Below are 21,430 nucleotides of genomic sequence, written 5' to 3'. Positions count from 1 at the left end.
TTTGCCCTAAAATATGAACAGGCTAAGCTCTCATGAAGCCAAATAATGTTAAGGAGATCCTATTCTATTAGCGATGAACTAAGTAGCAAAACCAAGTCAACAGTCCTCACATATACATATAGCACATACTACGCAAGCAACTTGTTCACAAAGGCGACCATCACCGCCTCTCCCTCACCCTCAACCAAACTACAGCGACAACTGCAACACCAAACACAGCTATAAAGGAAAAGAGCACAAGAATATCTCTATAATAGTTGTTTAAGCCAAAACCAAACAACTTGTATGCAGTCATCAGTCGATGATACGAAGGGAGAGATACAGACATAATACCCACCAGCTGCATAATGAGGGTCGCCGATATATTGACGGGTACGCCTTGCAAGGTATCATTGATCATCAGTCCTGAGCCTACTTCGTTTATCGAAATAGCTTCAAGGGTATACTGGCGGAGTCGATGAACATCCATGAAACGTGGGACGTCAAGTATACTCACCTTGAGCGGGCAAAGCCATTGCAGCCAACGCAAGATGGGAGGTATTGAAGCGAGGTGGACAAAGAAACCGGCAAAGGTCATCTGGTACAGTGCAGAAAGAGCGGAAAGCAGGATCGCAATCCCGCCATTGCGGAATAGCGTTCCTAGAAGGAAGTTCTGCGTGGCCGATCAGTAATCAGAGGAGATAGGGCGCGATAGCGCAAAAGACATACAAAGAGCGTCATGACTAGCGTGTACAGGACGATGACAAATATAAACTTGAAGAAATGAACTGCGTCATTTGCAAGCCCAGCCATCCAGTATGTGCTGAAAACCTAGGTCAGACCGCAAGCATGGATGATAGAAGTGAAATAACTTACATGGTGCAAACAGTGATGGTGGGTATAATGCGAAGGGGTATCACGTCGAATATCAGACGTGAAAGAAGCCAAGCTGTTGGGCTAAAGGGCATCTTGAGGAAGGAATGTCTATCGAAAAGAAATTGACAAACCTGTAATACCAGTTTGACCTCTCACGAAGGAAGAGAGGTCGTATCTCAACGATATTATAGAGTGCGCTAAGAGAGGAGAATGCAATGAGAGACCCCTGAAGGCAGTATCATATCGAGTCTCCACAATCAAGCTATAATTTCTTACCATGAAGAAAATGCATCCGATTCTGGCCTGGAATCCGGCGATAGTTAAATTAGCCTGATAGTATAGACCACCTGCCATACATTTAGCATAGTCGACAGCACAATCATTTTTACATACCACAAAATATGCCGAGCACGCAAGCGACACACACGTGCGCGACAAACAAGGTCTTGTCTCTGCCAAAGTCGGCTAGGTCAGAGGTCGTCGAGATGAACGATTAAAAGTGTGTGCACCTTTTCAAAACTTTCCATTCGCGCCCGCAAAGTACTTGCAACTGCGTAAGGAAAGTTGCCACATACATGCCCTGTGCCAAATTTTGCTTAGAGAGGAGGGCTTCAACGTCTTCCCCTCTGTCGGCCTTCTCCTCGCTGCGGACACTTAGCGTTACTTCTCCAACCGCATTATTGTCCAGAGGCATGCTGGAGATATCAGGAGACTCGCTCGCAATGTCAAGCAGATAGTCCGCAACGTTGTAACCTTCCTCGTAGGGCAGGATATCAGCCCCGGCTCCTCCTCCTTCTCGCATGTGCTTGAAATATTGTGTTGGTGCTAATCCGCCCGGCCCCGAGTACAGCGTGCGCCCGTTGGAAAGGAGGTAAACGGAGTCAAAGGTGTGGTAAAGACGTGAACTTGGCTGATGCACGCTGCAGATAACCGCCACGCCCTTTCGATGTCCATGTGAGCCTTGATGACTTACAGTAACTCCACCTTCACGTGCGAGTTCTTTCAGCACTTTGACGATCCTGAAAGCGCTGACTGAGTCTAGTCCGCTGGTGGGCTCATCACAAACGAGCACATCCGGGCAGCTAACAAGTTCGAGCCCGATGCTAACGCGACGAGCTTCTCCGCCACTGATACCTCTACCAGTCCCATCAGTCGCACCAATTCTAGTTTCAGCGATGCCATCCAAACCTAGTTTGGAAATGACGGTGGAGACCAGCTCCGCCTTCGAGGATGCAGGAAGAGACTCGGGGAGGCGAAGGGATGCGGCGAATGTAAGGGCTTCGCGGACAGTGAGCATTGAAGGAAGGATGTCACTCTGTGGGACAAAAGCTACCCTTGGCCGACGTCCAGGAGCATAGGGAGGGAACGTGATAGACCCTGTGCATTGGCCTGATTTTGTCTTCCCAGCGATGAGTTCAACAAGAGTAGTCTTGCCTGCTCCGCTTGGACCAAGGATTGCCATGAGCTGACCTGATTCGATATTGCCGCTAACGCTATCGAGAATGATCTTTCCCCCCCGAATGGAAGATTTGGAAATCAGGGAATACGGTGAACTTTTAGGCGATTGCACGATATATGAAATGTCGGACCACCGAACACTTATTCCGCCACTTTGGCCCCCATTGAAGGGTAACTTTTTCGCTGCTCGTTGGACATACCAACCCCACGCAATGAACGCTAGCCCAAACGCAATTATTGCTCCAACAATAACGAGTCCTGCAATGACTCCCCCGCTTAGTTCGGTTCCACCCGACGTAGCTGCAGCGGAAGAAGTAGCGTTTGTCGTGTCGATGACGGCCTGAGTGACACATTCACCAAAGACGCAGCCTTCCATGGATAAACCCTGACTTCCGAATACTGAATTGATGGTATCCTGCTGAAAATGGCAGGTATTGGTGCTATCGCACGCAACTACCAATGTTCCGGTGAGTCCGCTAATGGTAGTTGTGAGGTTTGAAACCGGTACACCACCGCAAAATGTGGCATTCTTGATACAGCTACATGAAAGATTTTGACATGTCCAGGTGCTTGAGGCGGTATTACCCGAACTGCCAGTGGTGGTGGAGTTTGATAATGTCTGGGTGCAAGGCGAAGCAGTGCAAAAGAACTGCTCGACGCCAGCATACATGAGTTGAGCATAGATAGAGGAGCTAGTGGAGGGCGACAACAACGTTCCACTGGTGTTGTGCAATGGTGATAGAGAGCCGTTCAAAGTACGGAGAATGTTCAAAGTAGATCCGAGAGGATACAGTGCTTCTAATGTTGGATTCTAGATTTAAAAAAGTCAACTTTGGGACACTAGACGCTCGAATTCAGCGATCTTGTACTGACATTAACTTGACAGCTAAGTTCGCCAGCTGCCCATACAGCAGGGGCAGTATTGCAAACTATCGTATCGTTCAAACCAACCTGACCGTCAAGCCCCGAAGTTGTACTTGCATTGCCATTGACCGCAGCATACCCGACCTGGCATGCTGAAGAGGTAGTACAAACATTACAGCCCACTCCTCCCCATCCGCTTCCGCAGGTGCAATCGGACGCGGTCAAGTTCGCAAAGCCAGACGAGGCTTGAGCTAAAGAGCGATGAGAACCATCGAATATGGTACCACCACATCCTGGTTGTGCACAAGTAGCACCTCCAAAGCCCGGAGGACAAAGACAGCTCGAGGGATTAGATGGAGAAGTTTCACCGTAGTTCATACATGCTTGCCCAATAACGTTGACTGAAAGAATTGATAGGACGAGGAGAACGCAGGAGAGATGATACAGCCCATGGTTCTGTGCCACTAATAGTGGCATCATTAGGTTCCAAGTAGTAGCTGTCAGACAAAGTCGCCATTGGAGTGTTTTATTACTGCCAGCTCAGCTCGCATAAACGATTCAAATGATATGATCCTGACAAGGTCCGGTCTTGGCGAAACGGGTGGGGTGGCTTGTTCAAGGGGTTAACTTCCCAAGAATAGGTGCTCTTTAGGGGTCACCTTCTCTCTTTGGAAATCATTCGGAAGTAACAACGGGGTGCGGAATTTGAAAAACGGTCAGGTTTGAAGCTGCCCTGTGTACCTGTGAAGAGTCCGGAAGTCACCGATACTCACTTGAGCCCTTGACACTGTCACAGCCTTTGACATTGGCCACATAGTACGTACATCATAGCAAGACTTGGTCACCAGTCCACGCTACCTCAGCAGCACTCATGTTCCAAAGCGTGAGTCTATTTTCTTCCCTTCTTTGCTGTTTAACTTCTTTGTATTCGTCTTATTCAGATTTCGTCTTGGTGGTCACCGACACCGACACCAACACCCGCACCCGCACCCGCACCCGCACCCGCACCCGCACCCGCCCTGAAAGAAAAATATGATCCCACAGACCCTAAGATGAACCCTCTCAACCCTCAAGGTCTTAAACCGTAGGTACAAGCTTTTTTTTGCTATCCCGACTGACTGGGGCTACTTCCGTGTGGACAGATGTTGTGCCTGCCCAGAAACGAAATCCTCTCGCGATGCTTGTTTTCTACAGAATGGAAACGAAGAAGGAAAATGTGCTGAGGTACTCAAGAAGCATGTCGAATGCATGCGAGGGCTCGGATTCGACATCTAGTTGCCGCGATCATACTGTCGGTAACGCCGCGCACCCAGCAACAACCCGACTCCCGTTGGCTGGCACCAGATTTTTTGGCCAGTCGTAGAAAACCCCCTTGTTTCCTTGAGATCAAAACACGCAGAGAGATGAGTCTATACTTACACCCCCACTCTATTTCGTCTATCGATAGTTCCCCGCTCATATTTGTTTTTAATGAGATCATCACATACATTTGAGTGACCCTCCGCGACAGAGTCACATGGTTCTTGGCCTTCCATCCAAGTTGTTCCTTTACCTCCAGAATTGCCTGGGGGTTCGTCGCTTGAGATGTAGCGGGATGGTTGTGGTCCTTACTGCTTTATGATTCCGCTGACCCATGACATGTTAGCTTCCTCGCAGTTCATCGAGTCGTCCTTTCTCCCCCAGACGTGTTTCACTACCAATACATTTCCCGCTACGTCATTTACGTTCGCATTGATGCACACTAACCTCCGAATCAACGCGTTGAGTGTTACATAAACTGCAGGATGTTCTCGTAAGAACGTGTACCCAAGTTGTTACTCCCCCCACGGCATATCCGTAATCAAGTTGTACGTTTTACAGAAACTAACCCGTCGCGGCGACGATGAGGTCTGGCCTGAGCTCATCTGCCCGATTTGGGCTATGGTAGCAAGAATGAGGGCAGGTGACTTGACCCTCGTTATCCAACATGGTAGAAGAACCAGGACGACAGGGTCCCGGTCTTTGCCAAAGTCGAGAAAAAACTATTGCATCGGTAACAGTAGTGATATGTGCCATCGCGCGCGCAGGGTCAATACGAACTTCAGGGGAGAGTGAGTGGCATCGCGAAGCAAGAGAGGGCGGACAGAGTTGTGTCATCAAACGCGAGACTGGCCGTATTCTAGGGTAAGAATGGTCTAGTGACTTGTGGCCAATGGTTTCAGGACCATTTGCCTTCTCCTGTTATGGGCTCATTAGAACCAATTTGTCTACTTGTTTAAGGATATCTACAATATATAAGTAGATATATAAGTACGAAACGTTTGATCCCGCGGAACCAATTCGCGTGACTCTCCTGTCTGTGCTCCACCTGTGCTCGTGCTGAGCTCCACCTGTCCTCTAAATTGGTCTAGCGCCATGTGCGCCTGACGTTTATCGATCACTGTCCTCCCAACTACGTACTCCTGTGCTGAGCTCCACCTGTGCCTGCTTATGCCGCCACATTCAACGGATGTCGCGAGAATGCGGTACTGGACCTTCGTACAGATTCGTTCGCGCACACGCTGTTTCCTGCAGAGGCTGAGGAGAAGACTATGGCGAACGTAGTATACAGACACCTGTTATTGTGATTGACTGCAAACAGACACGCGATGTCCGAAGGTGATCGGTACTCTTGTATATACTATGACGGACCCTCGACCAAATGTCTCCTCCCTGCAGAACAGTCGGTAATATTTCCCTACACAGTACTGCTAGTTGGTACATGTGCACGATCCTGGAAGACAATCGAATTCATGCTAGTGTCTGCGTCGGAGTTGGCTACGATCTCAGCATGATATTCTCGAACACTAAGGATGAGGCGTGGTCCCAGCACAAACATCTGCACGGCCAAAAAAATTTGAAGAGCATCAATGAGTATATCAGCTCCCATAGTCTGTAAGTTGATAAGCAGTGGTTATAAGCAGATTTCAGCAACAGGTCGGCGCACCGAGATCTCTGGAGAGAGAACCAAAAGTTCGAGGCAAGAGACACAAACAAAGCTAGCAGCGAAACTTGAGAAAAAATATGACCACATTCGCATGACAAGCTCACCTCGCAAAATAAAGCACGTGAGATTTTATCAGCACTCTGAAACACTCCCCGATGGCCGGTCCTGTCAATGGGCTGAGTCGCCGCAGGTCACGGAAATGTTTTACAACAATCCAGACTGAAAGGCACAGTGCTAGGACCTCCCAAACAGTGTTGAGCACCCAAATCATTGAAATCAAAAGCTCTGAGTTGAGATCCTCCCGATATCCAAAATCGCACATATACGTGCCAGAGAGTATGAACTCCTCTGGTGTTCATATAATGAGCTGCGTTCTTCAGGTCAACAATTAAAGCTCACCCCCTACGAGTTGCTTGAGTACTATTGCCGCGATTACTCCACAGGTGATGTTTACAGCCAGGAAAATGATAACAAGGAAAATAAGCATCATTCTAGATCTCTGATACATGGCATGCAACCGAGCAATCATGATGACTTGCATTATGTTTCAGTCGAGCCAATATCACTGAGGTGTTGCAGTTGGGGAACTTACCGCACAATATGGCAGCTATGAGCACATTTGTCCCATTTCTTGCGTAGATCATAATATTGCCTAAAACACCGAATTAGTGATCAGCCTCGTACTAAGACCAAACACTCAGACTCACACCTATTGAATCGTTATGTCGAGTCAAGTTCAATGGTTGGAATCTCACTCACCCCTACATGAGTATATTCATTGGATCAATTTGGATGGGAGGTGGTTGCGCAATACTACTCACTGTATCAGTCAGTGACACCGATGGCATATTTACTGTGTTCCGCTGGTCAGAAGAAGTGAACACAGCGTACAAGAGACGTACGCAGAACACTGATACTGGTGATGAGAGATGGGCTGTTAGCACAACGCTATTATGTCGGCCTCCGAACATACACAGAATACGGTAGTCCAATGTAACGTGTCTAAAACAATTTGGAGTCAGTACAACTACCAACCATGCTATCATGATAGCACAACATGAGGTACGAACAGCAAAATACAGCACGGTCATGAGGGACCAACGTTGCCTCTGTCGTGAAATCATTGTGATCTCCTTGTATTTCCTCCGATATGAGACTTTGCCACCTACCCAGATTAGTTCAATCTATGACATCATTCTTAGCGAGTTGACTGCTCCAGCGACAACATCGACCCACCTCTTGTCCAAGCGTTAGTACTGGAATTATCATGAGAATCTCGACGGAACTCGAACACTATCCTGCTCACCCCACTCGTATACCACCACAACGCCGGCGGCGACTGCGATATCATAAGTCAATGTTAGATCAAGAGACACGGCCGACTGATACGACGAACCGGCCCAGTAGCTGAAAGAAATATTGAAATTGATTATTGGCCACCAACCGGGATCATTTAAGACTACAGTCATAGTATTCGAGGGATGGGGGTGTGAGCTAGTGGGAGATAAGTTGGAGATGTTAACAATAGCGTTCGTGCTAGTACTAGATATACCACCATTCAATATTCAGCGCTTGTATCGCCACAATCGGTATGACCATGATATTGGTAGCCATGAGACCTAAACAATTAGTACTATGCGTATCCATGTGTTCTAGAGGGAACAAAAAGAAATTTTGTGTTGCTCGTAAGTATAACAACTTGTTAGCTAAACATGCTTGGAGGTGCTTCGTTGAAGTTGTCCTAGTTGTACAGATTAGAAAACTAGGATGGGTGGAAAGAGATACTATAATCGTGACGGAGTCGGGGACTGGGCGCACATGCACCGCTATTAGGGATGCTGTACAAGGTGAAACTCGTGACCACTGGTAGATCTGTCGTTCTTTTGTATATAAGCCAGGACTCCTGAACTGGGACTTCTCAAATTTAAAATTAATTACATAAGTATTGCTTTTTCGTACACGTCGACTGGGGTCCGGGGCTGTGCGATTCTGTGCGAATCGTTGAGACAGCCATCAGCTTTTTCATATAATATGGGTGCTCAGCGCTCAGTGTAGGTCCGAGTCATTTACTACTAGTATAAGGTATGTTCTTACTTGCATAGACGGGCTATGACCGAGATGGTGACATAAAATGGTTAGACTCTCGCCGCTGATGTCCAAGTGCATGTGATTGCAATAGTCTATTGCTTTGAACAAATTTGACATGATTCACTTCAGCAGAAGACTGCTTGTCCTGTCCTTATTTGTGATGTACTGGTGTTGAGAACCGTCCACGAGGCTACAGACACCGCGCAGGTACGGAGAATTTGCCTTGTTGGGGTGATCCCATACTCAATGTTCTTATCCTTCCTCTCTAGAAGTAGTCTTTGTAGTCATATGCAATGCAACGGTGAAGAATCGCCGTGCTCGGCTTGTCCGTACATTTCGCTACATACGGACATCATACGAAAGGAGAAATACTGAAATGATGACATTTCAACCCGACTCTGGCGGTGCGGCTCAATTCCAAGTTGCCCTCGGTGCATAAAAGGGCTCTCATGCGGTATGTAAGTCATTCAATTTACTGCCCCAAGAATCCTCATCGTTCAGCAAGTCAATTAATCAATCTTCCATCGAAAACCCTGCTTTTGTATCCACGATGAAGTTCTTAATCACTTCTACCATCGCTGCCCTCGCTACGTGCGCCATCGCTACATCTTTACAGCCTCTCTTATGATACCAACTACGATGTGGGATCCAACTCACTCAACACGGTGGCCTGCTCAGACGGCTCCAATGGTTTGGAGTCGCGTGGCTACACTACTTTCAGCTCTATTCCCAACTTCCCTTACATCGGAGGTGCACCCCAGATCACGGGCTGGAACTCAGCATACTGTGGGTCGTGCTGGGAAATCACCTACTCCAGCTCGTCGGTAACTACCACTAAATATGTTACCGCCATTGACGTTGGTGATGAGGCACGGGGTGGGTTCAACCTGTCACTTGAGGCTATGAACGACCTCACGGGTGGACAGGCAGAGTTTTTGGGGCGCATCAATGTTACGGCCACCCAAGTTGATGAAAGCAATTGCGGTCTGTGAGACCGTGAAATTAGGGTAAGCAATATACTCTGAGCCCCGTCAAATACAAAGGCATCTCGTATTCACCAGCTTGATAGGTGTGTGGAGCATTTTCTTTTCTTTTCTTTTGCAGTTGATCTTTGGCTTTCGTGTACGGACAATATGGGCACTCGCAGAGACGTTGATCACGAGCAATACATGTCTTTTTTTTTGGAACGTTGGTAGTATACTGGTCTCACACGACCCACGCGTGAAAAAGAGTACCGATGAATTTGTAGGAGAACGCGTTGTTTGCATATCTATGTGCGCCCACAGTTCGGCCTTGACTAAGTTTCCATGCTGTAGGCTGATAATAAACGGAAGTATTTGTATGTCACGTGACCGTGTATGATTTGAAATGCCACGCGTTGAAATCTGTTGAAATGCTGCTTTTGGAATGTGCTGGCAGCTTTTCTGACCCTTACAGTCCTATTCTTATCTTGAGTTCATCATAAGATCTAGACGATGTCCTCTGGAACATCTGCGCAGCAGTTTATCACGAAGCTCATGACTTCGCCGCAGAACAGGGCGTTAGCTATGGAGGCTGACACGGTTCGGGGGCTTTTGGGCTTCGCTCGCCAGCTCCAACCTGGCGATCCAAAGCACGTAGAATACCGGGGAAAGATTAGCCAGATATTGGTAAGTTTGAGCTCAGGCTTTTCTATGTGTACTGAACAAATCACCCTGTAGTTCGTTCGTGTACAAACCCTCATACCTGCGGCAACAATGTTCGACCCCATTTTCCTGTCAGCAGCGGTAGAGATAACCACCGTCTGCCAGAACAAGCAGTGGGTCGGCATACCCAACTGGCAAAATATTAGAGAAGATGACCCAAGGATCGCAAACCACCCACTGATCCACAAGACGTGGTATGTTCATCCGGATCAACAGATGTTGCAGGCCCTCCCTGAGGGTGTCCTACTACTTGCTGACCCACCCACTGCTGCCGATGATGTTCCTTTAATCACCGATAATACTTCCGTGGCTTCCAGCGCAGTTAGCGAGCGCCGTCTGCGTGCCTTTGGCCCTAAGTCTCAGTCTCGTGCGGATGAGAATGACGAAGAGGAGGAAACACTATCGACCGACCAGTCTAAGGGCCTGTCCAATCACCGGGGGTCTAAGAAACGGGGCTCTGAGTCACAAACATCGCTTGCAGGAGGTATGAGGGATGGGGCGCACAAACGAATCTGTGCAGACACCAAGTCCAATACCGTTACCAAGATGGGAGAACGCGTATCCAAGGGAGTGATATATGTGCAACACCCTGGAGCGAAAGTAAGTCACTAACAGTAGTCTGGTTATTTTACTAATCACAGGCTTCAGACCAAAACACCGACAGCTTTATCTTTGAAGGCAAATGACAATTCGGTAAGACTGATACGTTTGATTTCTGGTAGCATACTAACTTATTGACAATTATCAGGCCAACACCTTGACAACACGACCGGGCACCGTCAGCGCCACTGATCCCTGTCCTCGTTGTGCCAGGGAAGGCAAGATATGCAGGAGAGCCAGGGGCAAGACTGGCCTCCTGCTGGTTTGCACTGCATGCAAGCAACTGAAAAAAAAGTGTGAGTTGGATGTCAACCAGCTCACCAAGCAACGAGGAAAGTCGGGCTTTCGAGGCGGCCTTCATTCTCGATCATCGGAGAGGGTGAAGGCGCGGAAAATGTCCACTCGCCGCATGGGCACTTCTGTTGTGCAGCGAAAACAGCCTAGAGTCGGTAGGTGCATCACTCGGTTGATATGCAGTTCGCTAATACATCCAAAGTCATGAGCTATGTGTCAGTGCCCCAGCTTCCTATCTCAGCCCCCGACTCCACAACCGTGAGGCTGAGCAACGTGAAGAGAAAGATGAGTAGCATGGAGAGTGTGATCGACCTCCTCCATCACGAGATTCAGACACTCCGCACGATCATCGATGCCTCGAACTGACAACGCAATTCTTACGGTGTATACATGGCTTTGATTTCACATTAAGCTATCCTAGCCGAAGTACGGTCGATTTACCCCCCTTCCCAACTTCTTCGAGTGTTAAGCTTGAGCGTATACCACTATCCACAACCGGACTCGCGACCCGAGTTGTGGATGCACTCAATGATATTGTTCTAGCAGTCACCCTTTCTTTACACTTTCATGCCTTATGCCTCTTGATACCATTTTTTCAGTTTTATGACTAGCCGATTGATGCCTTGTCACTTCAGTTCATGCCTACGCCAATTGATACTCAGTTTACTTACCTCGATCTTACGTCATGCATTAATTACTACTCTTTGCATTCGCCCCCATCAGCACGAGCACGTGACCCTAAGTTATTGACCAAGTCCTGGAAATCGATTTCACTTAAGCTGCACCAATATCAATATTGGAGATCTATCTATATTCTAGAGTACTATCTCGATTCGTCAGAACAAACGCACGTACCATATTTGATGGTTTTGGGACGACAGAATTACAAAGAATGATTTGTGTAACATCCGTCCATTCTCCATGAGTAACTGACACAGGTAGCGAAACACAGGAAACAATGTGTAGTGTAACGACCACTATAGAGGTAAAGCGTTGCTGAGTTCAACCCACGCCATGGTACCTGTGAATTTGCCTAGTAAATCATCCATATCCGATATTGTTTCCTCGGCATTTATCTGCTCGTATGCTCCTTCCCTCGATCTCAGCTGAGCAAGGAGAATACAGTACATGTGATCAACGCGATTGAAGTAAGCTTGCCTGGACGACCTGAAAAATTCCACAAAGAGAGCCCATAAAGGCCAATCTATGTCCAATTGAGAAGTTTGAAGGTCCGGGGATAGATCATCGAAAGGATTCACTAGAAAGACTGACTTCTTCTTGACACATGCAATAGCGTCTAAAGTCGCCCACTCGTCGAGAGGGCGCAATCTACGCGGTAGAAGGACTCCCTGCCTATAACGCAAGCGAATCCAGACGAAAACCCACATAAACGATTCTAGATCGTGGCGATATAGGTGTTTCACTTTGCCTTGTTGACCATTTTTGGTGAGAAGCTCGAGCGCCATGAACGGTACCGTGCCCGTACATTCGTTTCCCTGAGGACCCACTACATTCGCTAATGAGGATAGATCGTAGTCGTTTAAGACACCGATCAGTCTACCGTTTTTCCTGTACTACATCAAGTTTCCAAGGCTGATATCTCGATGATGAACACCTTCCTTCCACAATGTGAGGTGGCCTGTAGGCTATGTCACTGAAGAGCCACAGAAGCTGAATCAAACACGTACATAAGATACACTGACGCCAGACGTCGAAAAGATCCCTGCCGTGAAGCTCCGTGATGCGGTGGAGCTTGCGGAATACAAGAATATAAAGCGAGCGACTTCTTATGATGGGTTCCGGAACACCGAGCGCTTCTCGGACGGCGGACGTGGGATTCGTGAACGCGTGGTGCCAAAGGAGCTCAGGAACATGGTCTTGGACAGTTGCGTGCCTCTTAGCGATCTCCTCAACCTTTTTCAGGATCTCTGACTCGCTAGTGCGACTCGCTTCTCCCTAAAATACTTTGGCCACCATTCCATCCTGGAAGTTGCCATAATTCTTAGTGAGCGCTTTGCTAGTGACAGGAACCACATTGGTGGCCCGTCCTTGTAGTCCGTAGTGCGTCACTCTTTCATCGTGGCTGGTGTGAAGCAACAAATCCACCGTTCCAAGATCTTCATCCTTGATTTTGAATTCGCGGCATTGTTTCCCCTCAGCTTGAATTTTTTCGTGGTAGATTCCAAAGAGTCCACAGCGTTGCGCTTGGAGCTGGACCCGCCCTTGGAAGGCCGTGTAGCAGTGAGGTCGGAATATTGAATTGCTGCTCGGTTCATTCGGTTTGATCTTGGATACACAAAAATCAAATCACTTACGCGCGGTGTCGGACGCGAGTTGTGTTGCTGGGGTTTGCGAAGGGCCTGGTGCAGGGACTTCAGCCTTGAGATGATCCACCGGCAGATATTCGGGTTTAGTAGGTACATAGTCTGTCACAGTATACGAAGAGGGACGTGACTTAATCCCTTTCGTCCTCCCTGGCGTCTGTCTCTTGAACTCGATGCAAGCCAGAACATCTTTCCAGGGGAGATTTTTCGGATTTGACTTTGCATTCTTGACCATGTGAGCCTTGCGCTTCTGACCGGCCTTTGTATCGTCCTTCTGGTCGTCCTGGTGGTCATCCTCCTGGTCGGCCTTCTGTTTGCCTTTCTGTTTTCCCTTCTCGCTGCCGTTATTATCCTGAAAGGATGCGCATGCGCTGCTCAAAGGAAGGGTGACAATGTCGGGTTTCCGAATTGATGTCACCGTCTCGTTCTGCTGGCAGATCATGTCCACGGTGGAGACAGGAGCACGCATCCCGTCAATCTTGATCTCTTCAAGACAAGCGAGCGCAATGTTCGTGGCTTCAATAAAAGGGCTGTAGAAGTCGTTTTCTATTTCTGGACGTACGCTTGTAATTATTTCATTGTAAGCGTGGAAGCGTCTGATCAGCGAAGGAGCACTCACTATTCTCTCAGGGATGTCTCAATGCCCGAAGAGGATATGCCTCCAGCCGAGACCTGTCCATTGCAAACCGGCAGAACTCCCTTCAGGCACTTTTGCAGGAGCTCGGGCTGTTTCGTCTCCGGGGCGCAAGACGCGCGCTGTAGGAGGGCTTGCAGCATGGCATCTGCCTTGCACTGCTTGTCCTGCTCAATGTCCATGACCGGACCTCCTTAACCCTTCATGGAACGTCAGGTGCTACTCCATAAGAGCAAGAAAGGTACGTACTGGACACCGACCAAGCTGATGTTCTTGCTGACGACGGAAACCCCACGGCTGTTTAAAGTAGATTCTATTTTACTGCCACCTTGACTTAATGCATTAGCGCGTGGCGGGGTAGAGGACGCGTTCAACACACGCACGTGACCCTGACTTATTTCTTCAAGTCAAGTCCGGTCGTACCGGAGATCTATAATGCAATAAGTACCCTAGTACTCTGTCAATTCACCAGGGAGATCATATTTTTGCATACTGAAAGGAACTCCGGCTATGAATCTCGTTCTCGGTTATAATCAACAGAAGTTCTTCTAAGAATTTTGATTTTGGGATTTATTATGTCAGAGTAAATTTGACCATTGCTAGTGCATAATCTTGAGGACCAAACGACACAAGCCACCGATAGCAGAAAGTCAGCTTGTTTTGGAATCGAATATGAGTTACTGACAAGTGTCGCAGCATCTTGTCACGGGCACCTTCTTTCCATATTTGAGGGTGCTGCGATGCCCGCGATGACCGTGACGCCCGCGACAAATAGTACATAGTGTTATAGCGTAAATTTGGAACGTCGCGGCAGATACCGCAGCAGTCGCAGCATTTTCCTTATAGCACTATGCCCCTACTACTATAGGCTGTACGGAGGGTGGCAACTTAAATATCGAAAACCTGAATCGAACATAAGCGCTCGCACCATGGCTGAACATGATCGTGACCAACTTGAACACCACTGCCCTGATAGCCATGGTCATGGCTCTCCCAACCCCCATGGCTCTTCCCAAGTCCACGAGGAGCAACACAATTTCAAGGAACATAACAAGAATTATTTCAATGAGCATGGTCATCAGTACAATGATCATCCCGACGGACATGAGCTAGCTCGGCGCCTTGGAGCAGCCATGATCAACGCCTATCCATTCGAGGAGGACTCGACGTTGGTTCTAGACTATGCTTGTGGCACAGGTCAGTCATGTATACGAAGGGTTTCGTAGCGCTGTTGTGAATTTGTCCGTCGTACTCCAGGCTTGATCTCCAGACAACTCGCTGCGCATGCCAAATGCATCGTGGGCGTGGACATCAGCCAGACCATGGTCGACCAGTACAATCAGAGCCTTTTCAATCAGGGTATACCACCCGAGGAGATGAGGGCTGTGTGTTGTGACCTTACTACTGAAGCCCCAAATCAGCTGGATGGAATGAAGTTTGATGTGGTTGTGGTACGTCTCCGCCTGCAATGTTGAATGTTCCACGCTCTCACCTTGACGAATTCTAGTGTGCATCGGCGTATCACCATTTCCCCTCTATCGAAGATGTCACGAAGGCTCTTGCATCATACCTGAAACCAGGGGGTTCGCTCTTGGTCACAGATTTAGTGAAGTTATCTTCTGCAGAATCTGTACAGGCGTTGTTTCCCACCGGATCACTCAAGTCGAATCTTGTTGCGCACAAGGGTGGATTTGAGGAGGCAGACATCAAAGCCGTTTTCGAAGGTGCTGGATTGATTAACTTCTCATTTGTGACAGCCTGCAAGGCGAAGATACATGGACAGCCTGTCCAGGTCTTCTTAGCTTCTGGGACCAAGGAAGTTGCCGAAGCATAAATTACTCCGTATTAGATCAAACCATCATTTGAGAGATAATGAACCACCAAAGCGTCTTCTGGCAGCAGTATCGACTTTGGTTTTCACTTCCCAGAATGCTTTCCACCAAGCTTTCCCGATGCTCTCCGCAGTCGACCTTCCATCATGATTCTCCTCCGCGCCGCTCGCGCGTTCATACACCTCCCAATTCCTCCTCAAGAGGATAAGCCACCACTTCATTACACCAATGGTTTTTTCTATGCCTGTATCAGCCGATTCTACGTTCCGCACCAAAAATTTGCTGAAGTAGTCAACGTCTTTTTGCTTCGGGGGATATTCTGTGAATCCCTTGACCCATGACTCGATGACGGTCTGAACATCTCCAGTTTCCGCGAAGTACAATTTCTCCCCTGGCTGCTTGCCCTGCTGCTTCAAAAGAGGAGGCTCCGGGTGCTTAGCCTGAGGAGGGGGTTTCTTGCGATAAGGTGCAGATGGCGCGCGACTAGAAGCCTTAATTATCTTGCGTTCTTGAAAGAGATTTCCACTTCTCGCATGTCGAGCCATGATCACCTGCTCGCGCTGCAAATCCAAAGGTAATGCAGCAAACACATCTGGGTCAATATCAAGTTTTCGAAGCTCTGCGTTAGATACACGCATGTACGATGGGACATCACGTTTTGCAAAAAGCGTGCTTTTACGGGGGGATACGCTCGTTCTGTTCTTCGGTGCAAGCTGTTGAGTGATTCTTTTGACGTTGACACCTTTGACTAAGATTGTCGGTCGGACGTCATGGGAGGGTTGTTCCGCCGGCATTGGCGAACGTGATCTGCGTTGATACTCAACTTCCAGTTCCTTTTTGACATCGTCTGGTAACGCATTGAAGACGTCCTTGTCGACCTGGGAGAAAGAGGGAAGGTCCAATGTAGGCAATGGACGTGAAGGACCGGCCTCATTCTCATCCTGGAGTGGATCATCTTGCGAAGGGGGTTCAGTGATAATCCTAGGCACTGGGAGGACATCTTGTTCAGTGTTCTCCTGTATAGTCGTCTTGGAGCTTCTAGCGTGGAAGGGCAGCTTCACTTGCCCAGGATCGGCGATGTCAGATGCCGACAGCGTATCTAGCTTCTGTACCTGAATGCCTATTCCGCGCAGCTCTTTCGGATCGAATCCCCAGGAATCCAATAGTGCCCATGCGTGGTCACCGATATCCTTTGGATCGCTTGTAGCCCTGCCATTTGCGCTGCTTAATAAAGTTTGCTTGCTGAACGTCTCGCAGATACCGTGTCCCATGAACTAAACAGTGAACATTCATCAGCACCTGGTTTGAATAAGGTCTACGATCCTCGATACCTTAGGTCCCTCAACAGGTGCACTTGGATCGCGTTTCATAATTTTCAGTGTTAAAGAACGTCCGCACATGTCGATAGCGTTCAATCTCCGGGAAACTTCTTCGGCCATCTGGTAGATGAATGCCTTGGCCTGGCCGTCGTTTTCAAAACGTATTCCATACTAGGTTAGACTCAGAGCTCAGTGACTACATAAACCAAACTACCTATCAGCAACTCACGTTGATATCACATGAGACAGACTTCCTCGGTTTGTCAGACTCGAGTTTTCGTTCATCGATGCCACGGATCGCATTGTACAGAGTTTCGCCAGTAGTCTTGCCAAGCGCATCGCACAGTGCGGCTTTGCTTTTCTTGGCGAGTTCGCCGAGATTTGTGGCTCCGAGCTTCTCGTTCGCTTTTTGGCGCGTAGAATGTCCGAAGCCGTGAAGGTCATCGATATCTAACGGCGCTAGAACCTCTTGTACATCTTCTAGTTTCAGATGGAATGATCCTGCAGGCTTGGCCTTACGTGTCGCAATGCGAGCAAGTTGTATGTTCTCCGCGATACCAATGCTAACTGTGGCTTGTGTCAGTAAGTGACGACGGACACATTGATGTGAAGTACCTTCGCAACCTGTTCCTTCGCTGACCTCAGACCGTATCTGTTCTGCAAGGGACCTTGCGGGATCATCCACGAATGCTAGGGAAGACGGCCGGAGAGCATATCGGGAAACACTCGTGGTAACCTCGATTAAAGCCTCATCAACGGAGACGGCCTGAATATCATCGGCATGACGCATTAAAATAGTGTAGAAACGCAACGATAGCTGTTTATATCTGATCTCGTGTTGGGTGAGTGTAGTGAATGAAAAGACAGATACATACTTCTCAAATTCGTAGGGCATAGTCATAAGATCAGGGCATAATCTCCGACCTTGCTGAAGGCTGAAGATAGCTATTACTCACAAGTCAACAAGTGAAATGTATGTAGCATACCTCATCCCGTTTTTGATCCCAAATGACCTGGCTTCGTAGCTTGAGCTTGCTATTTCACTTGTACTCGATGCACCCCCTGTGCTCCCTTGCGAGTGACAAACGACAACCGGTTTGCCTCGCAACTCAGGGTGACTCAGAAGGCCGACGGAAACGAAAAAGCAATCGAAGTCGCAGTGCATGATAACACGCTTCAAACCCGGGGCTTTTTCCTTTCCTTTTCTTTTTGATGGAGACCTCGCCGCGAGCTGTGCCCCGCTCATGTTGGCATCACTCTTAGCCATGTCCTGAAGGTCGCCTATGAACTCATGTATCAACCCATTCTCAACCTCTTCTTGGGCTTGTTGAACCAAAATTTTCAGCTCAGCCTTCCATGTGGACAGATAGTGCAGTCGTGAGTGTTTGTAAAAACCTTCTATGAAATCCGGTGCCACAGAGGTATGTGCGGCTCTCCATTCAGGATTAGCCATCACGCGCTCTGCTAGCGGGTTTGATGTATGAGCGGCGTACCCAGGGACGCGTGCAGCGTCTTTGTACGTGCCAGGATCTGTAACATGCAGCAGTCGGGGCGAATAAGACGCGGGGTCACCAGCCTCAGGGGCGGCAATACTTGTCATGCCGGAATCAGGCGTTGTCGCAGAAACCTGGTTGTTTGATGGTGGCTGTTGATGCTTACGCATACCGGAGCATGCTGCTGTACGTGAATCCGTAGATAGATAACTTTGAGGTGTGTGCGCTCCTTGATGTTGCTCGACCCTGGCCTCAGGTTTGAAAATGTAATTCCTCCAGGGAATTAAGGTTCCTGCAGCGGCACTATCCACCAACCAATCAGGCCTCACAATCTTCATGTGCTTCCATTCTTTGATCTTCGCAGCTGTCAGTGAGCAAGTGATGATATGGGTCCTGTATAAGGGGCGATGAATCTTTGTGAAATAACTGAATTGATAAGGAAGGTGCAGACACTAATGATTTCTTATCCAGGTAAGGTTGAAACACACCCCCGTGCGCCACTATCAACTGACGCAGATCTTGAACTGAAGGATTCGTCCACCCGTTAATCTGGGATCAAAGTCAAGGCTCTGCGTTCCTGGGATGACAGCGGAAATACGCACGTATATTGAAAGACCGCTAAACGTTTTTGTTGTAGTGCCAACGCCTATGTCTGCATTCTGTATCTGGAGTTTGGCGCGCTTGCGATGCATGTATTCTCCGAAATGTCCAAAGCGAGATGCGCCATAGATCTCGGGATCATCCTCGGCGTCACGGAGTCTATGGGTCAAGGTCCCGTGTGAGGTCGTCTCAACTTGCTGCTCGTCACTTTCATCACGATGACGCTTGCGACTCAGTGACTCTGTGTCAGCTGAGGGAGCTGTGATTTGATCTCCGGGTAGCACCGCGTTCCTGAGAGCTTCAAGGAACTCTGGATCGTCAGGGCCGAACAGGTCGGAGGAATCGGTAGACGCAGAGGATTGAAGTGGCTTCGCCATCAGTCTCCCTAAGGCAATACAATGATGTATGAGGAGAGAGGCATATGGTCTCCGCGTCCTGTACGGCAGCCCGGTGTTCAGAAGGAACCGTTAGTTGTCCTTATTTGTCAACGGTAAACAAATTGCAAATACACTAGTCGACCACAACAATTCCATATGTGGGTTAGCAAGCATGTTAAAGTAGAATAAGTATGTTCTACTATCGCCATATAATACAAATATTATAAACACTGTACAACAATAGACACATCATCTAACCAAGGTGAGTCCATGTTCAAAGTCAGAACACGAGATACGCTCGTCGGATCATTACCAAGCGCTTGCCAAAGCAGTCGGAGGGCCAGACTTTTTTCATCTAGCTCTCTTGAACTACTACATGCAGCCGCACGGGCCCACCGATCAACAATTACATGTTGGTTTGTGCCGCATATGTCCGTGAACCCATCTGAGCAGAGAATAAGGTATCTGCGAGGAGCTCGGGGCGATGGATCAAGGGGATAATGCGTGACTTCCGGCGTGGATGAAATATATGGAGGCGTGTGATTCCTCATGAGAAATTCTTCCCAAGGAGATGTGTCATGCTGACCAGGGTATAGATTGTAGAGGATACGTCGAGTGAACTCAGGTGGTTGTTTGAAGGGGGTGTCTCCTAGACCTGTTCAATCGAACATGTCAGCGAATAGTGAAATCTGAAAATGTGAACGTAACATGCATCGAAAGGGTGCAATAGCTCCAAGCACACGACCATCCAAAATACACTCTGGCTCACCAGGGTGCTCATTTATGACGCGTTGAACCTCGAGCGGGTTTTCTCCATTATGAGATCGCGTCAAGACCTCGACATTCCACGCTTTCTGATCAGTCTCTGAGACCATCACTTGAATCAAAACGTTAGCCGTCACGACAAATAGCATTGTCACGCTCTACGTACGTCCTTGGCAGTCACCTAGATTGGCGAGCCATAGATTTCGATGATCAGGGTCAACAAGAGCTACGAGCGCAGTAGTACCATACAAGCACAGCCTTGCCTTCGTGTAATTTTGCCCTCCTGAAAGTTGATCATCGAGAACTTCCTGGATCTGCAAGTCCGACAAGCGAGACAGAGATGACAAACCGCCCGGGAAAAGTTCCAGGACGTCATTAGCGATGGCGTCATCGAAAGCGCGAATGGCCATCGCAAACATGTCCGCAATTAAAGGCGGTGGTACAACACGGTCACCGTGTTTCTGAGTGATCAACTCTAAGTGTTCCCGCACAATGATGGGCATGTGATGGGCCACATGCTCGACGGTATGGCTGCCGAGGTGACCTGTGAATAATTCCCGGTAACGACACAATGACAAGCACATTGTCAAAAACTGCGCCTACCATCAAAAACCGCAGACAGGGTCCAGACGCGTCCCTGAATATGTATCTGCTGAACTGCATAACGGTCTTGCGAGGAGGTCTTGGCGCAAGGTTGGAAGTTGAGGGCATCTGCCCGCCACCGTCCAGTCGGGTCAAATTTGACGCTGTGGAGGTTGGAGGTTGCCGCCAGGTGATCCCAGGCATCGTCATGGTTCAAATTTCGGAAAGGACGTGGCCAATCATCTGTAGGACTGCACAAATTACCAGGGATATCGCCAAAGGATGCAGACGAAGTTGGACCAGCATCCCAGGAGCATTGGGACATTCCATCCATGAGGCGCCGGTCACGGAAGAAGCAAGCGCAGAAGAAATGTGGGGAAGCGGAATCCCCACTTTGCGGTCGGGCCGCTTATAAGTCATCGCTGCTGTCATGTGCAGTACTGAGCGTTAAAGTTCAACGTTAATTAATGACATATATCAATAAATTTGGAGTCTTTGAAGCCGTGCGTATACACGTGGCGTCAGACGTCGCCGTGGTACCACATTGGAAGTTTGGGACGGAGATGAACCCTTGGCGATTCAACGTGATGGGATATAGTTAACTCCCGCAATGCTGTGTTTGGCTATAGGGTTTCGCGCGGTCATTCGATGCAACACAGGCACTGGGAAACCTCCATTGAGGGACGAACACAAAG

At 48.5% G+C, this 21,430-nt stretch overlaps 9 protein-coding genes across 9 annotated transcripts; 4 read left to right on the top strand and 5 right to left on the bottom strand.

Annotated features, from left to right (window-relative positions):
• Positions 1 to 16: 16 nt before the first annotated feature.
• Positions 17 to 3,740, bottom strand: F5891DRAFT_1035530 (uncharacterized protein). The gene is made up of 10 exons (XM_041361809.1): positions 3,187 to 3,740; positions 1,365 to 3,124; positions 1,249 to 1,307; positions 1,132 to 1,202; positions 987 to 1,081; positions 856 to 936; positions 709 to 802; positions 497 to 652; positions 338 to 445; positions 17 to 280 (listed from the first exon to the last, which is right to left on the bottom strand). Exons 1-10 carry the CDS (start codon positions 3,655 to 3,657, stop codon positions 161 to 163), a joined length of 3,015 nt encoding a protein of 1,004 aa, XP_041225571.1. The 5' UTR covers positions 3,658 to 3,740; the 3' UTR covers positions 17 to 160.
• A 219-nt stretch (positions 3,741 to 3,959) lies between these two features.
• On the top strand, positions 3,960 to 4,623 carry F5891DRAFT_336461 (COX17-domain-containing protein). Its single transcript, XM_041371401.1, has 3 exons — positions 3,960 to 4,060; positions 4,119 to 4,261; positions 4,320 to 4,623. Exons 1-3 carry the CDS (start codon positions 4,049 to 4,051, stop codon positions 4,450 to 4,452), a joined length of 288 nt encoding a protein of 95 aa, XP_041225570.1. The 5' UTR covers positions 3,960 to 4,048; the 3' UTR covers positions 4,453 to 4,623.
• Positions 4,624 to 8,780: 4,157 nt separating this feature from the next.
• F5891DRAFT_1228748 (Cerato-platanin) lies at positions 8,781 to 9,520 on the top strand (the record flags this gene model as incomplete). Its single annotated transcript, XM_041369537.1, has 2 exons — positions 8,781 to 8,821; positions 8,847 to 9,520. 2 exons carry the CDS (start codon positions 8,781 to 8,783, stop codon positions 9,220 to 9,222), a joined length of 417 nt encoding a protein of 138 aa, XP_041225569.1. The 3' UTR covers positions 9,223 to 9,520.
• Positions 9,521 to 9,644: 124 nt separating this feature from the next.
• On the top strand, positions 9,645 to 11,528 carry F5891DRAFT_1173344 (uncharacterized protein). The gene is made up of 5 exons (XM_041365622.1): positions 9,645 to 9,879; positions 9,931 to 10,515; positions 10,564 to 10,608; positions 10,664 to 10,964; positions 11,012 to 11,528. The coding sequence occupies exons 1-5, from the start codon at positions 9,706 to 9,708 to the stop codon at positions 11,173 to 11,175; spliced, it is 1,269 nt and encodes a 422-aa protein (XP_041225568.1). The 5' UTR covers positions 9,645 to 9,705; the 3' UTR covers positions 11,176 to 11,528.
• A 258-nt stretch (positions 11,529 to 11,786) lies between these two features.
• Positions 11,787 to 12,687, bottom strand: F5891DRAFT_1146309 (uncharacterized protein; the record flags this gene model as incomplete). The annotated part of the gene is made up of 2 exons (XM_041365025.1): positions 12,498 to 12,687; positions 11,787 to 12,448 (listed from the first exon to the last, which is right to left on the bottom strand). Exon 2 carries the CDS (start codon positions 12,273 to 12,275, stop codon positions 11,787 to 11,789), a length of 489 nt encoding a protein of 162 aa, XP_041225567.1. The 5' UTR covers positions 12,276 to 12,448; positions 12,498 to 12,687.
• Positions 12,688 to 12,822: 135 nt separating this feature from the next.
• On the bottom strand, positions 12,823 to 14,237 carry F5891DRAFT_336077 (uncharacterized protein). The gene is made up of 4 exons (XM_041371400.1): positions 14,017 to 14,237; positions 13,753 to 13,967; positions 13,125 to 13,696; positions 12,823 to 13,072 (listed from the first exon to the last, which is right to left on the bottom strand). The coding sequence occupies exons 2-4, from the start codon at positions 13,947 to 13,949 to the stop codon at positions 12,876 to 12,878; spliced, it is 966 nt and encodes a 321-aa protein (XP_041225566.1). The 5' UTR covers positions 13,950 to 13,967; positions 14,017 to 14,237; the 3' UTR covers positions 12,823 to 12,875.
• Positions 14,238 to 14,579: 342 nt separating this feature from the next.
• On the top strand, positions 14,580 to 15,613 carry F5891DRAFT_335985 (S-adenosyl-L-methionine-dependent methyltransferase). The gene is made up of 3 exons (XM_041371399.1): positions 14,580 to 14,964; positions 15,025 to 15,218; positions 15,275 to 15,613. The coding sequence occupies exons 1-3, from the start codon at positions 14,697 to 14,699 to the stop codon at positions 15,599 to 15,601; spliced, it is 789 nt and encodes a 262-aa protein (XP_041225565.1). The 5' UTR covers positions 14,580 to 14,696; the 3' UTR covers positions 15,602 to 15,613.
• F5891DRAFT_335981 (uncharacterized protein) lies at positions 15,454 to 19,483 on the bottom strand. The gene is made up of 8 exons (XM_041371398.1): positions 19,014 to 19,483; positions 18,863 to 18,960; positions 17,905 to 18,804; positions 17,794 to 17,853; positions 17,534 to 17,745; positions 17,148 to 17,485; positions 16,931 to 17,089; positions 15,454 to 16,873 (listed from the first exon to the last, which is right to left on the bottom strand). The coding sequence occupies exons 1-8, from the start codon at positions 19,386 to 19,388 to the stop codon at positions 15,626 to 15,628; spliced, it is 3,390 nt and encodes a 1,129-aa protein (XP_041225564.1). The 5' UTR covers positions 19,389 to 19,483; the 3' UTR covers positions 15,454 to 15,625.
• Positions 19,465 to 21,417, bottom strand: F5891DRAFT_1035477 (phosphatase 2C-like domain-containing protein). Its single transcript, XM_041361808.1, has 4 exons — positions 20,757 to 21,417; positions 20,320 to 20,697; positions 20,101 to 20,265; positions 19,465 to 20,043 (listed from the first exon to the last, which is right to left on the bottom strand). Exons 1-4 carry the CDS (start codon positions 21,067 to 21,069, stop codon positions 19,610 to 19,612), a joined length of 1,290 nt encoding a protein of 429 aa, XP_041225563.1. The 5' UTR covers positions 21,070 to 21,417; the 3' UTR covers positions 19,465 to 19,609.
• Positions 21,418 to 21,430: the final 13 nt, after the last annotated feature.

The sequence above is a fragment of the Suillus fuscotomentosus genome, assembly GCF_016647785.1.
Source record: "Suillus fuscotomentosus strain FC203 chromosome Unknown F5891scaffold_29, whole genome shotgun sequence".
Classification (NCBI taxonomy): Eukaryota; Fungi; Basidiomycota; class Agaricomycetes; order Boletales; family Suillaceae; genus Suillus; species Suillus fuscotomentosus.
This window is presented reverse-complemented; position numbering and strand designations above follow the sequence as displayed.